General features: G+C 35.3%; 1 protein-coding gene across 1 annotated transcript in view; it reads left to right on the forward strand.

Moving 5' to 3' along the window:
• The first annotated feature begins 2,495 nt into the window (after positions 1-2,495).
• Positions 2,496-16,283, forward strand: part of LOC111571346 (dachshund homolog 2-like) — a 17,213-nt gene continuing 3,425 nt past the window's right edge. Inside the window, exons 1-2 of the mRNA XM_055008746.1 lie at positions 2,496-2,624; positions 12,223-12,423. Of these exons, the coding sequence (XP_054864721.1) occupies positions 2,531-2,624; positions 12,223-12,423 (295 nt within the window). The 5' untranslated portion in view covers positions 2,496-2,530. The remainder of the gene's footprint in view (positions 2,625-12,222; positions 12,424-16,283) is intronic.

A 16,283-nucleotide genomic window follows, 5' to 3' on the forward strand; every position in this document is an offset into this window, starting at 1 on the left:
CAGTCAAGACAGTTGCTTGCGTCTTTTTCATCATGAAGCCTGTCATTTTTTGCTGTTGATGAAATGAGAAAGATAGTATGAGTATGTATTATAGCACAATTTACAACAATTCAGTAATTATCTTGTTTTATTTGCAGTATTAGGTTAAGGCAAGTAAGTAGTCCAAAGAGCAAAACACAAAGTACGCACATATATATATATATATATATATATATATATATATATATATATATATATATATATATATATATATATATATATATATATATATATATAGGACAAGCACCATGAAAAATACTTCATTATATAACTTGAGTAGATGTACTAAGTTACTTTAACCCTGGTCTAAATGCAGTTCATCCTGCCTCACTCCAATACAGACCAGTGTCTTCACTCAGACTTTGTGAGGAAATTAAAACTTGAGGCTCAATCTTTAAATTACTATTGTGGGCAAGTTACAATTATTTATAAAGCATATTAAAACCCTGCTTAAGCTGATTGAAATGAAATAAAAAGTTGCGCGCACACACACACACACACACACACACACACACACGTCCTGTCGCTGTCATTAATCCGCTAACAAACAAACACTAGCATCAGGAGAGCTACCAGAGAGACTAACGTTACGTTTCCTCACTTTAAAATGGAACAAACATAGGATACTGTAGTGACTTACCTGCTGTTGAGCTCCTTCATCCTCGTCGGTGACATGTTGCATTTCAGGTGCTGCATCGTCATCGTGGTGCTCCTGTTCCATCTCATATTACTTTTGTAAAGCTTGCATGTTACGCATGTTGTTTGTTTTGTGAAGCGTGAAATGCTCCCACACGTTTGAGAACTTTGGTCAAACTGTTTTCTCCATGTCGGTCAGGTTTCTTTGAATTTACTTTCGCTTTGCCGCCACCTCGCTCTATTCAACTTGCTCTACAGGTGAAGTTATTTTTAAAAAAAAAACAACAAAAAAAACAAACTTTATTTCCATTAGCCAGCATTGACAAAGCTCTGCAGGTGGAGTAGCCTGCTCTGCGACATGGCGAGTGACGCACAAATCACGCGACACAACGAATCGATAATGAAATTCGTTGCCAACGCTTTTAATAATCGACTATTATCGATTCGTTGTTGCAGCCCTAAATTTGGATGAGTTTCGAGTAATTTTCAGCACATTTTACCCCAATTGGGATCATTTTTAAAGTCAAGACAGCAAATAAGTGGAACTTTTGTTACGGCAGGTTCAAAAGGCTCAGGAGCAGGAAATGAAACAACACCAGCCTGAACGTTTTAAAAATGCTTTTATTCACAACAAGAAGCTCTATACAGGAACCGGAACTAGAATCTTAGACAAAGAAGAACTAAACTACTACTAGAACTAAAAAACAAACCCATCTAGAGGTACGGAGGAATAACTACATGAACATAGAAACTGAAACTAAGGTTAACCCACATATGGTAACACCAAGGTAGGGAAACAACTGAAAATACAAAACTAACCCAGCCTAGACTACCAATAATTATGAGCTGAAACCCCAGACTAAAGCTATCCTATGCAGAGCATAAAATACATTAAGTTAAATATGGAACGCTGATTATTTCATCCATCCATCCATCTGTTTATCCATCCATCCATCCATCCATCTAGTCATCCATCCATCCATCCGTCGTCCATCATCCGTTTATCTATCTGTCCCTCCCTCCGTCCCTCCATCCGTCCATCCAGATTTAAAGTAAATCTCCTCCTCCCTCTTGCTTGTTTTCTTTATAGCTTGCAGACTAGTGTACTGTGTGTAATGGACATTCCTGCAGGGCCTTCAACCGTGACTGGTTCAAAACCAACTAACCTACACACACACACACACACACACACACACATTTATACATGAAAGTGAACTGGCCATACACACTGAGCACAATGCAGGGGCTCACGTGCACATTCACACACATAATAGTGGTTTCACACAATGAGACACACACACACACACACACACACACACACACACACACAGGGTCATCTCTCTCACGCTGGTGGTTGTTGTGTATAGAAGTCAGTTCCAGGTCAGTGCACAGAGCCAGGAATCTTAGTCCATACAAAAGACAGTGTGTGTGGGGATGTGTGTGTGTGTGTGTGTGTGTGTGTCACGGTGGGGGTGTGTTCTCTGTGTGTGTGTTTAGTTATTTTGTGTGTATGGGTGAAAACACGTCAGGCCTGAGGCGTCTAAAACGCACCCAAACGTTTCATCAAAACGCACAAAGACAGTCCGGTGTTAGTGTGTGTGTCACGGCTTGCTGCAAAGAATCATGGGTAGAGACAGGTAACACATGTGAGGAGAGCTGTGATTGGTCGGCTGTGAGGAACATCAGAGTGGACAGGTTTCAGGGCGGCTGATTGAAACACCGATCGACAGGTGAAAGGTGAAGATGTGTGTCATCGTGATGGTGATGTTAACGGTGTGTGTGTGTGTGTGTGTGTGTGTGTGTCTGTGTCTGTGTGTGTGTCTGTGTGTGTCTCTCAGGCCTGACAGCAGCAGCCATGGCTGAACTCCAGAAACTCCAGAAGATGAAGATGATGATGAGTCTGCAGAATGGCAATGAGTCCGACAACGATGACCTGCACTCTAACACGGGTACAACACACAAAACACAGATAAAACATGCATGAAACACACACAAAACACACACAAAACCCTCTCAAAGCACACACAAAACACGTACAAAACACATACAAAACACGCACAAAACATGTACAAAACACCCACAAAACACACACAACACATGTACAAAACACGCCCAAAACACGCCCAAAACACACACAAAACGTATGGAGCACACACAAAACACACACAAAACATGTACAAAACACGTGCAAAATACACACGAAAGTTGGACAATACATGTACAAACACGCACAAAACACGTAGAAAACACGCACAACACACACACAAAACACGCCTGTATCAGTACCACAGAGGTTCATCATTATCATTTAGCATTTATTTGTTGTTAATAATTTAACTGATTCAGAATATATGAACCATAAGGAAGAAACAGGAGAAGGTCGTGGATGTGAGTAACTATAGATCATCTGTAGTTCCTGGTTGTTCCAGCAGGTGGAGCCTCTTCCTGTTTAATCCTGTAGAGACCAGAGGAAGCGTCACTCAGACTACAGTTGAAGCAGAGAGCATTGTGGGAGTTTAGCAGCAACGGGCACCATGACAAAGACTTACTGGCTAGTTAATGACCTCAAACCAGAGCTGATTTAGCCAATCTGTGTCGTCTGTATTCATGATTGAAAAGCTTTATCAGCACATAAAGAATGTTGACTGTAGTTGATTCGTGTTATTGATTAATTGATTAACGCTGGAAATTATTCAGAATTTGCACCTCAAACAAATACAGGAGGTCCTGGACTAACATTGGAGTTCCGTTCCTACTAAGTTGATTTTCTCCGTAAGTCGGAACTTCAGAGAAAATGTAAACAAAGCCGTTCCGTGCATCAAGATATCGATCAGTTCTTCATAAAAGTGGACGCCACCTTGGATTGTGCTACATTCACTAACTTTTTGTCCTTCATTATGGCTCCCAGCGTAAGTCAGACTCTTCTGATGCTTGGAAGAAAAGGAAAGCCGCCTCCATGGAAGTGAAATTAGATAGAAAAAAACGCTGGGAAAGGGGAAGAAACACCGACCAACATGGGTTGGTTGCTTGGATGAAGTTGAACGACTGTCTCGATAATCATCTGTGATAAAAAAAACAGATCCTTGAACAAGTGAAAGGATCTGGTCTCATTACTGAGATGGAGAGATTCTTCCTGCTTTGGCTGGAAGACCAACAGTAACGGCGTTTTCTCAGGAGTCTTATGGTGATGCACGGAACGGCTTTGTTCACGTTTTCACCAGAGTTTAGATTTACCGCGAATATGGACTCACGCTGATCTGTAGGAACTCCGATGTAAGTCCGGGACTTACATCGGAGTTCCCTTCCTACAGATCAACGTAAGTCCACCTAGACTTATTTATTTACTTACTTATTTCCAACTTGTGGCGAAAATGGACTTACGTCGGGTTGCAGGTACGAAACGTAGGAACGGAACTGTCACACAACTCAAATACTTACATCACAGTTCTGTTCATACGGCCCGATGTAAGTCCACCTAGACTTATTTGTCTACTTACTTACTTATAGACTTAGTTACTTATTTACTTATTTCCGACGTACTCTGACGTAAGTCGAAGACTCGCTTCGGAGTTCCGTTCCTACGGCCCGACGTAAGCCCATTTTCGCCGTGAGTCAAAACTCCATCAGAAGAGTCTGACTTACGCTGGGAGCCATAATGAAGGACAAAAAGTTAGTCAATGTAGCACAATCCAAGGCGGTGTACAATCTGAGAGTGCAAACAAAGCCGTCTGATAGCTGTCATATAATCTTGTATGGATGTGTTCCAGAGTAGGTTTTAAATCTGATGAACTTTACGCCTCCTTCAGATCTTTGGACTTTAGATTTTACTGAAGTTAACATAAAAGTATCATCATTAGCAGCAGAATATTTGTGTTTTTATCTTCTCTGAAATCATTGATGGTTCGTCTCCACGTTCAGACAGGAACAGGTAATAAATAATTCTTCATGTTTAATGGTAAATCCACAGTTTCTCTTCTGACTGAACGTCCAGCAGGCTGCTGAGAGACAAAAACAGGCTCAGAAAAGCTGGAAAAGGTCGAACTTTACACATCAAACAGCAAAAGAAGACGACACGGATCAGTTTTACATGAAGCTGATTAAATATGAGACACAAATGTTTATGTTTCTGCAGTCAGGTCCAGTTAAACCAAACTTTTCTGTTCTGTCTTTAGTTCCACGTTGCCTCGTTTTCTGCCTGAAAAGACGATTTTAAATAAGTTAATTAATCCAAACGGAAAGTTGGAGAGAATAACTATAAAGATAACTGGTGATTCTTTACGATCTGAAGCTGGAAAAAGGGTTGAAATTTGTGAAGAAACTTTAAAATGTTCCGTTTTGTTGACAGCATTGGTGTAGATTTTTTTTTTTAAAAAGTCAGATAAAAAGATTTATTTCAGATCTGTTAAATACATTTAATTGTGCCAAACAGCTTTAATATGTTCCGCTAATTCTACCTGTCTGCTTTTTCTCCTCTCACTTTTATTCAAATAAGTGAACATTTTTAACCTTTTTGCTCTGTTTTTAAGTCTCATTTTCTTGTAATTCAGTAGCAAATTTAGCTTTAAAGTTGTACAAATTAAAATTTAATTTAGTGTTAATTTTTTCATGATGCTGAGTTTTTTTTTGTTTTGTTTTTTTGATTTCCAGTCAAAACTACTGCGTGTAATTTCTTATATCTTCTTTGCTGGTTTGTGTGCGGTTGCCATGGTTACGGGTGTTATTCTGGTCTGTCGGGTGGTTCATGTAGAAGGATCATTAGATTTATTCATTAATTCTGGAAATACAGCAGCGTGACTTTGGGAGTATTGTGGGATGGATATTTAATAAACACAGTAATTATTCTACAACTATCAGGTTTGGAGGGAAAAATAAATAGTAATGGAAGAAAAATGCTGAAAAGAAAGACTTCTTGAATAATTTTTTGCTTTGAAGGGTTTTTAAACTTAGATCTTCGGACTAGTTGTTTCTTGTTTGGATTTTTGCAGCCAAATCTTCCTTTTTTCCAGCATTTATCTCCTTTTTTATTCTGTTCTATTTGTGGTAACAAAAAAATTTAAAAAATAAAGGAAATTGCGTCAGAAAAATAAAAGTTAAATTTTTAAAAATTCAAAAAAATGAAAATTCACACATTGATGCTGTACGCAAGAGAAAATATCTACATAAATTTTTTTTAACAAATTTTTAAAAACTGTCAAATTTCACTGATTTTATTTATTTTATATTCATATTTTTCAGAGATTTTGAACATTGCAGTGTTCCACTTTATTTTTTTGAACGTAGTTTTTCTTTCCACTTTGCTGCCAGATGTTTACAATTTATTTTACAGGTTTGTTTAATAATTTTTATCATTTCGTGTATATCTGGACCTCCTCTATGTACTTATGAACCTGTAGATAGGAAAATATTCATATTTTGAAGGCAAAACTTCATTAAATAAACTAAATTTACTGTAGATTAAACATCAATTGAAGCTCTGATTAATTTTTCAGGATGATGAGACTTTTTTTCTATTTGTGGCAACAAATTAAAATGAAGAAATTAATTAAATTTTGTGAAAAATAAAATAGAATAAAAAAGAAAAAGAAAAAATTATGTTGAGATGAAAAATCTCTATTTTTTTTAAACTAATTTTGCAGGTTTTATTTATTTATTTTATATTCATGTTTTTCAGAGATTTTGAACAGTAAAGTATTCCACTTCTTTTTTTAATGTAATTTGCCAGATGTTTACAGTTTATTTTACAGGATTTTCAATTATTCTTATTATGAAGAAAAGGAATGACTTCAGTGTTTGTTGGAACCTGAGTGTTCGTTAATTTGTCCTTTAAACCAAAATCAGAGAGAAAAGAGGTGATAAAACTGAATTATTCTGAGAGAAAAACTGTCTTTCTCCATCATTTCTGAGCCTCGTAGTGTAAATCTGGACTTCCTCTGTGGACTTTAAGGGTCTGAAACTCTGAAAATATTCAGTTTGAAGGTAAAACTTCCTTAAATAAAGTAAAATTACTATAGATCCAGAATCTGATTTTTCATGGTTTTTCTTCTATTTTTGGCGTCAGAAGCTGAAATGGACTAGAACTTGTTGCTAAATCGGACATAAACTTATTTTCCTTTTTTTTCACATGAAGACAAAGACGTGTGTTTTCCGGTTCACTCAATCTCTGCTGCGTCTCTGAATTATTGAAAAGCCAGAAAACAAAAAGCAGAAGAAAGCGAGCGTCCTTCTGTTTCTCCATCTTCAGCTGACCTGGCAAATGGGCCGATAGAGTTACTGTCGTTTTTTATTTATTCCCTCCTTCTTTCATTTCATTCCTTTCATTGTCCGACCTGATTCTCTTTGTGGCGACGCTGACACCGGCCTGGGAAACAGCCGAGGACAAAAGGAGGAATAAAGCAGCAGGATGGAGGGAAAGAGGACGGATATTCAGGACAACAGCAGGAAAGGAAGACATGTCTGATGCTGAAAGTCGATCGCTCACATTTATTCTGACGAGAAATGAGAGAAAACCATAAAGACGGATGAATGAAGGGATGACGTGTCAGAGGAAACCACCGCTTTGTTCTGATTCACTCCACAGTTTAAACTTACTGCATTTGTTCACATTTTTATTAGAATTTTCCCACTTTCTGCCTTTTCTCCACCACATTTCAGAGATAAATCTTGTAGCCTGACAGCTCTTTATAATAGGTAACACATAAAACTGTAGTTAAAGATCAACTTGTGCTTCCAAATCCAGAGTTGATGTATTTTGTTATTTGTTCTGTGGAATAGAGAACACTTTATTCTGCTCGTCTCACTTTAAAAAAAAAAAAAAAAAAAAAGGCCAAAAATAAGTAGTTTGCTCTGGTCAAAGTCTGTAAAAACATAAATATTCTGCGTCTTTCTACAAAACCAGGAAGCCAGGACTGACTCTTCTGGGACCAACGATCTGGTGGAAAAAATTCAAGACGTTTTTGGTAGAACTGCAGGCATTGCTTCCACACAACCAACACATTTACAACATAGTAAATATTCTTTATGCTATTATTTTACTGATTTCTCCTGCTCTAATAAATAACAAATAATATCTTATAAAAAAAATCTTAGTTTCCACATTAATCTAAAAGATAAAACCGTCCAAAACATTGAAAAACTGTATTTTTACAATTATTAATTTGTTGACCATAAAAATACACATTTCTTGACTTTATTTAACTCATCAATAATGCTTTTGATATAAAATTGCCTGTTTTAAGGATTAAATAATGATAAATAATTTTATTTAACTGTTGTTTTACAGATTTACTCTTTCTTCAATTAGATATATTATAAAAATAACGGAAACAATTATAAATTTGTATGTTAGCCTTGAAAAAACAGACCAAAAGTGTAAAAAATGTCCACATTAAAAATCTGTATATTTCCAAATAAGAATTTATAATTTCACATTGTGTGGCTGTGAAATTACACTTTCTTACCGTATTTAAAAGAGCAAAAAAAAAAAAAAAAAAAAAGTATTTATTGAATAATTGTATTTATTTGTAGGAAACTGTCCAGGATAAGTCTGTAACATTTGATCGTGACTTTATACTATTTTTTTTTGTATTTAAATGAGCAACAAAAATTGCATTGCATTGATTTGAAAGACAGTTGTGAATAATGTTGAATAATTTCAGATTTTTAGAGTTTTGTTGAATTGTAAATAATACAGAGTAGACTCTAAATAATTAGATTTAATTATTATGTTTAATTAATATATATCTATATCTATTATTAATATAATTATATGAACAATATATATTAATTCATGTCAAAATGAAAAATCTGTATTTTTTTACAAATGTTTAAATTTTTTTTTAACATATTTTATTTTATATTCATGTTTGTCAGAGATATTGAACATTGAAATATTCCACTTTTTTCTTTTATTTTACAGAATTCTTTTTATGACAAAATTAAATTTCTTAAATGTTTTAAAAACGTAATTTTATAGACTTTATTTATTGATTGTTTTTCATTTCATGTTTTTCAGAGATTTTGAACTTTAACCCTCCTGTCGTCCTGCAGGTCAAATTGACCCGTTTTAAAGTTTGAAAATGTGGAAAAAAATATATTTTCACAGTGAAACTTCTGATGTCCACATTTTCAACATTTCTAGGAAATTTTTGAACATTTTTTGGTGGAAAAAAAAATGTTAAAAATGTTTCTTAAGAACATTCACAAAAAATTCAAGCAAAATCCAGCAAATTTCACTGGATTTTGGTTGAATTTTTTGTGAATGTTCTTAAAGAAAATATTAGAAGTTTTACTGATATATATGGAGTCACTTTAGATATTTTTAAGATTTTTTGGAAGATTTTTACTCATTTTTTGAAAATATTTACAGGAATTTTCTTGCCAAATTTGGGGGATTTTTTTTTTTTTTTTTTAAATAAAACTTTTAAGGCAAACTTTTAAGAAATTATTGGAATTTTCTTCCTGAAGGTTTAGCAAATTTTTAGAAATTTGGGGAATTTTTTGCTGATTTTTAGATTTTTTTTTCACACAAGGAAACAATTTTTTTTGGTGGCCGTAAATGAAGACAACAGGAGGATTAATATACTTTTTATTTATCTAAATAGTTATTTTAACATTACAGTATTCCACCATTTTTTCAGTTGTTTTTTTTTTTTTTTTTAGATTTTTTACAGTGTATTTGTGAAATCAGAGGAAACTGAACTCCTCCAGTTCTTCATTGTAGTGTCTATCTAACCTCCTGCTGAACGTGAACAACCAGTGAAAGGTTTCCTGAATCTACAGCGTTTCTTCCTCCGTTTTCTCTGCTCCTCATCCATCTTCATCTCCCTCCATTAGTCTGAATTAGCCGGAGTCTCTCTCTATTATCGCTGCTGAACTCCAGAGAGGAGCTGACATCTGGATTCATCTCAGCTGCTCCACCAGGGAGGAGAGCAGACAGATGTTCTCTCTACCTCCTCCATCCTTCTCTCTTTTCTTTTCCTTCTTTTCTTCCTCTGCTCTCTCTTAGCTCAGAATAATTCAGTTTTATCGTCTCTTTTCTCTCTGGTTTTGGTTTAAAGACTAAATTAATAAATGCTCAGGTTCCAATAAATTCTGAAATCATCCGTCTTCTTCAGAATAAACTGAAAATAAATATTAAATCCTGGAAAATAAACTGTAAACATCTGGCAGCAAGGTGGAAAGGAAAAGATATATAAAAAAGTGGAATACTTTAACCCTCCAGTTGTCTTCATTTACGGGCACCAAAAAATATTGTTTCCTTGTCTGAAAAAAAATCCAAAAATTCTGCAAAAAAATTCCCCAAATTTCTGAAGATTTGCAAAACCTTCAGGAAGAAAATTTCAATAATTCCTTAAAAGTTTTATTTTTTAAAAAAATTTAAAAATAATAATTTGGCAAAAGAATTCTTGTAAAAATTTTCAAAAAATTAGTAAAAATCTTCAAATACAAAAATCCTAAAAATATCTAAAGCAGGGGTCACCAACCTTTTTGAACCTGAGAGCAACTTCAAGGGTACTGAGTAGTACGAACGGCACCTTGTTTGATACAAACTTCCTCAATAACAAACTTGCACCATCATCTTTAAACAATATTAACAATGAAAATAATAATATGTAAAGCGACATCCTGGAAATAGTGTTTTCTCTTTCAATTCTCTGTCATGTTTTGGGGGTAAAAACCACGTCTAGCTTCCCAAAGTGTCTGCTCCCGGACGCTGCAGCAGAGTGACGTGGTGGTTTGACGTGCGCAGTGAACTCTGACTCGGACAAGGTTATCCAAAGTTGTTTAAATCACTCCAACTGGACTTTAAGAAGGTGGTTGATGTTGCCTCAGCTTATAACCCCTGTGAGGTGTGGTCAGTGTTATTCACATTCCAACAACCATTGCCAAGACCCACCTGGCTCCTCAACGATGGTCGTTGGGAGCCAGGGAGTGACAAAGGGGGTCGTTTTCAACTGACCACACCTCAGCTGAGGCAACATCAACCACCACCAGAACTGAAGAAGCCTCTTGGATGAGAGGTGAAACGTGTTCAAGGAACCTTCTTAAAGTCCAGTTGGATTGATTTAAATAACTTTGGACAACAATGACCTGGATGAATGAGAAACTACACGGACAAAGTCAAAGCTCATTTACAACAAAGACATTTTTGTTTTTAAAAAAAAAAAAAAAATTGTAATAAATATTGGAATTTAAAATCTGAATTAATGTATTTTTGATTTTAAAAAATTATAGTTGCTGTTCTTTTATAAGGCATTTCATGCTGACTAGTGTTATTTTTACAACATGGTCCCTGCTGCACGCTGTTGGCTCCCCTGATCTAAAGTGATTCCATATATATCAGTAAAACTTCTATTTTCTTTAAGAACATTCACATAAAAATCAACCAAAATCCAGCAAATTTCACTAGATTTTGGTTGATTTTTTCCTAAATGTTCTTCAGAAACATTTTAAACATTTCTTTTTTTTCCACCAAAAAATGTTCAAAAAATTCCCAAAAATGTTGAAAATGTGGACATCAGAAGTTTCACTGTGAAAATATATATATTTTTTCCACATTTTCAAACTTTAAAATGGGTCAGTTTGACCCACAGGACGACACGAGGGTTAAATCATCATAAAAAAAATCACCATTTTACAGATTTACAGATTTTATAGATTTATATTTTAACTATTTTTTCAATGATTTCAAGACATTTTGGACAAATGAGTGATTTTTGGGACGTTTTATGTCAATTAATGGAAAAACTGGAACCTTGTCTTTCTATATATCATCCTCAATTGGAAATTTGCCACTTTTTCCATTTTCAAGGTCCAAAAATTATTGATTACAGTAATTTTGAGCACATTTCAAATACTTTAGGGCAATTTTAACTCATATTTCACAAATTTCAAGTCATTTTGCACAAATGTGGAGTGATTTTAGACAATTTTCAAGGTATTTTGGACATATTTTTGAGTCATTTTGGGCAGGTTTTAAGTCAAGTAATGGAAAAACTGGAACCTTGTCTTAACATATACAACCATCTATTGAAGATTTTGCACTTTCTTCCATTTTTAAGGGCCAATAATTAAATATTCTTCCTCTACTGGATCCATTAAACCATCATGATCTGCTAGAAACTGTTTTGTCTGTCTTCACCACATTTCATAGCTGTAAGAATTTTATTTCTTCAAGTGGCTTCACAGGTTTTTATTGAAGATTTTGCACTTTTTTTTCCATTTCCTAAGTCAAATAATTATTCATTATTTATGACTGTTTTAACAAATTTTTCACAGATTTCAAGCCAAAGGTTGAGTGATTTTTAACAAGTGCCATGACCTTTTGTGAGTCAAAAAATCTCACCTGCCATTGAAGATTCTGCACTTTCTTCCATTTTCTAGGTCCAATTTTTGTAAATTACAATCATTTTGGACACATTTCAAATAATTTAGGACAATTTTAACAGATTTTTCACTGATTTCAAGTCATTTCGAACACATTTTGAGTAATTTTAAAGAAATGAAAAGACATTTTAACCACCCTCTACTGATTCCCTGTTTCCCCAGGAGGCAGTGAGTGTTCCTGGGATAAGGAGCGTCTGACCAGCCCTCCTGCTCCTGGAGCTCACAGCGCAGCTCCAGGAGCAGCAGGAGGTGCAGCAGGAGGAGCAGGAGGAGGAACCGGGAGTCGGCCGGCCTTATCAGCCGTCAGTCAGCAGCAGCTCCAGCAGCAGCAACAACAGCAGCAGCAGCAGCTTCTGGCCAACAGTGAGGACAAACACACACACACACACACACACACACACACACACACACACACACACACACCATCTACACATCTACACACCATCTACACACACACACTCTCTGAGGCTGGGTGTGTGTTCGAGGGGCGGCAGTATTAGTTAATGTACGCCATTTAATCCGTCCCATCTCCTGTATTAACACTCTGCCTGGATTAATCAACACACACTCTACTAAATGACTCAATTCATCAACCACACACACACACACACACGGAGGCGACAAACACTCACACTGATTATCCGTCACCTCGGTCGTCACGACAACAGCCATCAGCGTTATTGTTTCATTGGACTGAAAGCAGCAAGTTTTTTTTTTTGAGTTTTTTTTGTTTATTTTTTGAGCAGAGAGTTCAAGGTCAGAGGTTAGAGGTCAAGGTCAGACTTTTAGTGGTCAAGTGAAGGTTAATGGAAGTCAGTGGAAGGTCCTCAGACAGGAGAGGAAATGGAAAAGGTGAAAACAAAGAGGAGGGAAAAGAAAAAAGAATGATGCAAAATAAGAAACTAAACTGTAAAAAAGACAAAAAAACAAAAACAGTGAAGATCTGCAGCAAGAACACAAGAAATGAAGAGTAATGGAAAATATCTGTCAAATATTGAGATTTTTACTGATTTAAATGCAGTAGAATTGTTTTATTTCATGATCACGCATTGTAAATGAATGAATCACTTATTTTAAAAAAAAGATTTTTGGTGTGGGTATTCTTGTGTAAATAGCTTGTGTAAATTAATACTTTTTCTGTTTTCCCTGAGATTTTACTAATTATTTTCTGTAATTAAAAAAACAACATAAAAAATAATAATAAAAAACTCAAAAACTATAAAATAGCTGAATGTTTATTCAGTTCAGTCTTTAATCTACATTATTTTTCTTTTAAAATAACTACAAATGTCTTTAAGATAATGAACTTTTTTGCTAATTTAAATGATAAAATGAAATAAATTATTTTTTGTAAAAACAGACTTTTGATTTAGATGTTATTTACAGTGTTGGACAGTTTGTTTTTCTTTGCTTCGTTGTTTGTATTAGTGTTTATTTTTTCTGTAATTCTTCAAGGTATTATCCATAATTTAACCATATAACATTATAAATATATAAATTATTTGGTATTTTCCTTCAAATTAATACAAATATTTAAAAATATTTTAAATATAAATTTAAAAAATGGTGTTGCTCATATAAAATACAGAAAAAAATAGGACATTATCATGTTCAAACGTAAAGGAACCAATTATTATTTATAAAAATACAGTTTTTTGTGTGGATGTAATTTTTTTCTTTTCCTTCTCAGGGACAATTGTGAAAGTAACACTTTAAAAAAAAACTTTAAATTTGTTTAATCTTTAATATACGTTTTTTTCAAAAAGGAGATGTTTTTAACTAAATAATTCATTTTGCTATTTCACATACCGTAAAAAAATGCTGTAAAAGAATAAATTACTATTTGTAATACATGTATACATATTTTTATATTTTTTTACACTCAACATTTAAATTACAATTTTTTACTGAGATTATACAGAATATTATCTGTAATTTACCAAAACAGAGAAACCTGTAAAATAGCACTAAATTGTTTTAAGATATGTCATTAAAACTGTTGATTTTTAACAGTGTAGGACGGACGAGGAGCAGAAATGAAGCTAAAAAGACAGCGGCAGAGAAGCAGCTGGAGGACATTAGAAAAAGGACAAAACGAGGTCCTGACCTCCTTTTCTTTGGGTTCATCACCCCCTAGCCTCCTGACCTCCACATTTTTCTCCTCTGCTCTTTGTGTCATTGTTCTCCTCCGCCGTGTCAGCTTTTATTAGCGAGGCGTCTGAAAGCAAGATGACACCTCGAGGTGAAGTTCAACACGAGTTCACAGACACGAAACGATCAAGTGTCTCTGAGAGTTTCTGTCTCGCTTTCACTGCAGCTGATCGAGTGACGGACAGATAACGATGGAATGGTTAAAGGTGAACCCTCTGAAGACCAAAATCTGCTACGAGAGGCTTAAGATTTTAAAAAAATGAGCTAAATGACATCTGGAATTTGTCATTTTTGTTTCCGTTTTGTGGGAAAAACAACCAAATCCTGAGCCTCAAATCAATGTTTCATCAAAATCATTTTATTCAATGAGTAATTTAAAAATGTGCCCAGAATAAACCTTTTGTTGGAACCAGATTCTGCATAAAACAAAAAATTCTAATATCCTCAGCACAACCGTGAAGCCATAAATTATTCAGCTATTACCAAAAGTCAGGCGATAAAAATTCAGGGTGTTTTCAGGTTGAACTGCAGGCAGTGTTACCACAGAAATCCAACCTTCTGGATGAATAAATAAGTGCAGCTCGGCTCAGAAACAGAGAACAGAGGAGCTAGTAGTGATAGATCCATCCAGCATGGTGAAACATCTACTGATGATGAGCAGAGTCGAGAGGAAAAGTAGGGACTCACTCAAAAATGAAAGTCTTCATCTTCAAAATGACTCAAAAGTTGTCCAACAACTTAAAAAATAATACTCAAGGCGACTTAAAATTTGATCCAAATTTTAAAAAAAAATACTTAAAATGACTCAAAATGTGTCCAGAATGGCTGACAAATATGACAAGTTGTTTTTCTTGATTTTCTTCACAAAGTGACATAATCTAATCCGAAAATATCATGAGATGGAAATTAAAGGGGTTCAATAAAATAAATGCAGCATGGATCCAAAAAACGAGTTCATAGAGGTTGTAAAAATGAAAGTTCACATATTAAAAATGACTCAAAGTTTGCCCAGGTCTGGTTCATGTCTGCGTTTAGGGTTCCAGGACTGGTTTAGATCTGGATTATTGCATTAAGGTCTAGTTTAAAGTCGGGTTCACATCTCGTTTAAAGCTTCTAGGTCTGATTTAGACATGGTTTAATGTATTCAGGTCTGGTTAAAAGGGTGTGAGAATGGATTAGAGCCAATGAGGAGAAGCTCAGTTTTGTTGCCGTTGAGTTTGAGAAAATTGAAGGAGGATTTCTTGTAGACAGTCCCAGAGGGAGGTGGGTTTGGTAGAAAGGTAGAGATGGGTGTCGTCTGCATAAAAGTGAATCCAAATGTTGTATCTATGGAATATATGGCTGAGGGGGAGAAGATAAATGATGAAGAGAATGGGACCGGGAACAGAGCCTTGAGGAACACCGGAGGAGAGGGGACATGGCTCAGTAGAGTCCAGGGAGGTCAGTCTATGGAGGAGGATGATGGGAGATGGTGTCAAAAGCTTCACTCAGGTTGACTAGGATGAGAATGGATAAGAGTCTGCTGCCATCAAAAGGTCATTGTACTAAGTATGATAGATAGGACAGTCCAGATCAGTCTGTTGATCCACATGATGGATGGGTGAAGGTGGTAACAGCAGGTAGCAGCAGACAGGTGAGGAGGGAGTCCACAGGTAGAGGAACCAAACACCACAAACAGTCTGAATGTTGGTCAGTAAGATCAGAAAGTCAGCAATCCCTCATTGGTATAGTCTGTCAGTTAGGAAGCTTGACCTGAGAGACGTTGGTGGTTAAAGTTACCGGTGAGCAGCGTTCACTCGAAGTACTGACCTGAATTTTGGACCAATTTTGAGTCATTTTATCGAGTTCTGGAGCATTCTAGACAGGTATAGGAAAAATGAAACCATAAATATCTATATTATGTGGAGACATTCCTGTTTCCAACATTGGCATCTGTATTAAAGCAGACATGCAAGTAGTTAAACATCTGTAACATGAAGAGACAACAGTGAAATAGGTGAAAAACTCTCTGGAAATAAACTGTCGACTCATTTATCAATTGATTTGACAAAACAAAAACTAATGAAACTCTT

Source organism: Amphiprion ocellaris, unplaced genomic scaffold (assembly GCF_022539595.1).
Source record: "Amphiprion ocellaris isolate individual 3 ecotype Okinawa unplaced genomic scaffold, ASM2253959v1 Aocel_unscaffolded134, whole genome shotgun sequence".
NCBI classification, from domain to species: Eukaryota; Metazoa; Chordata; class Actinopteri; family Pomacentridae; genus Amphiprion; species Amphiprion ocellaris.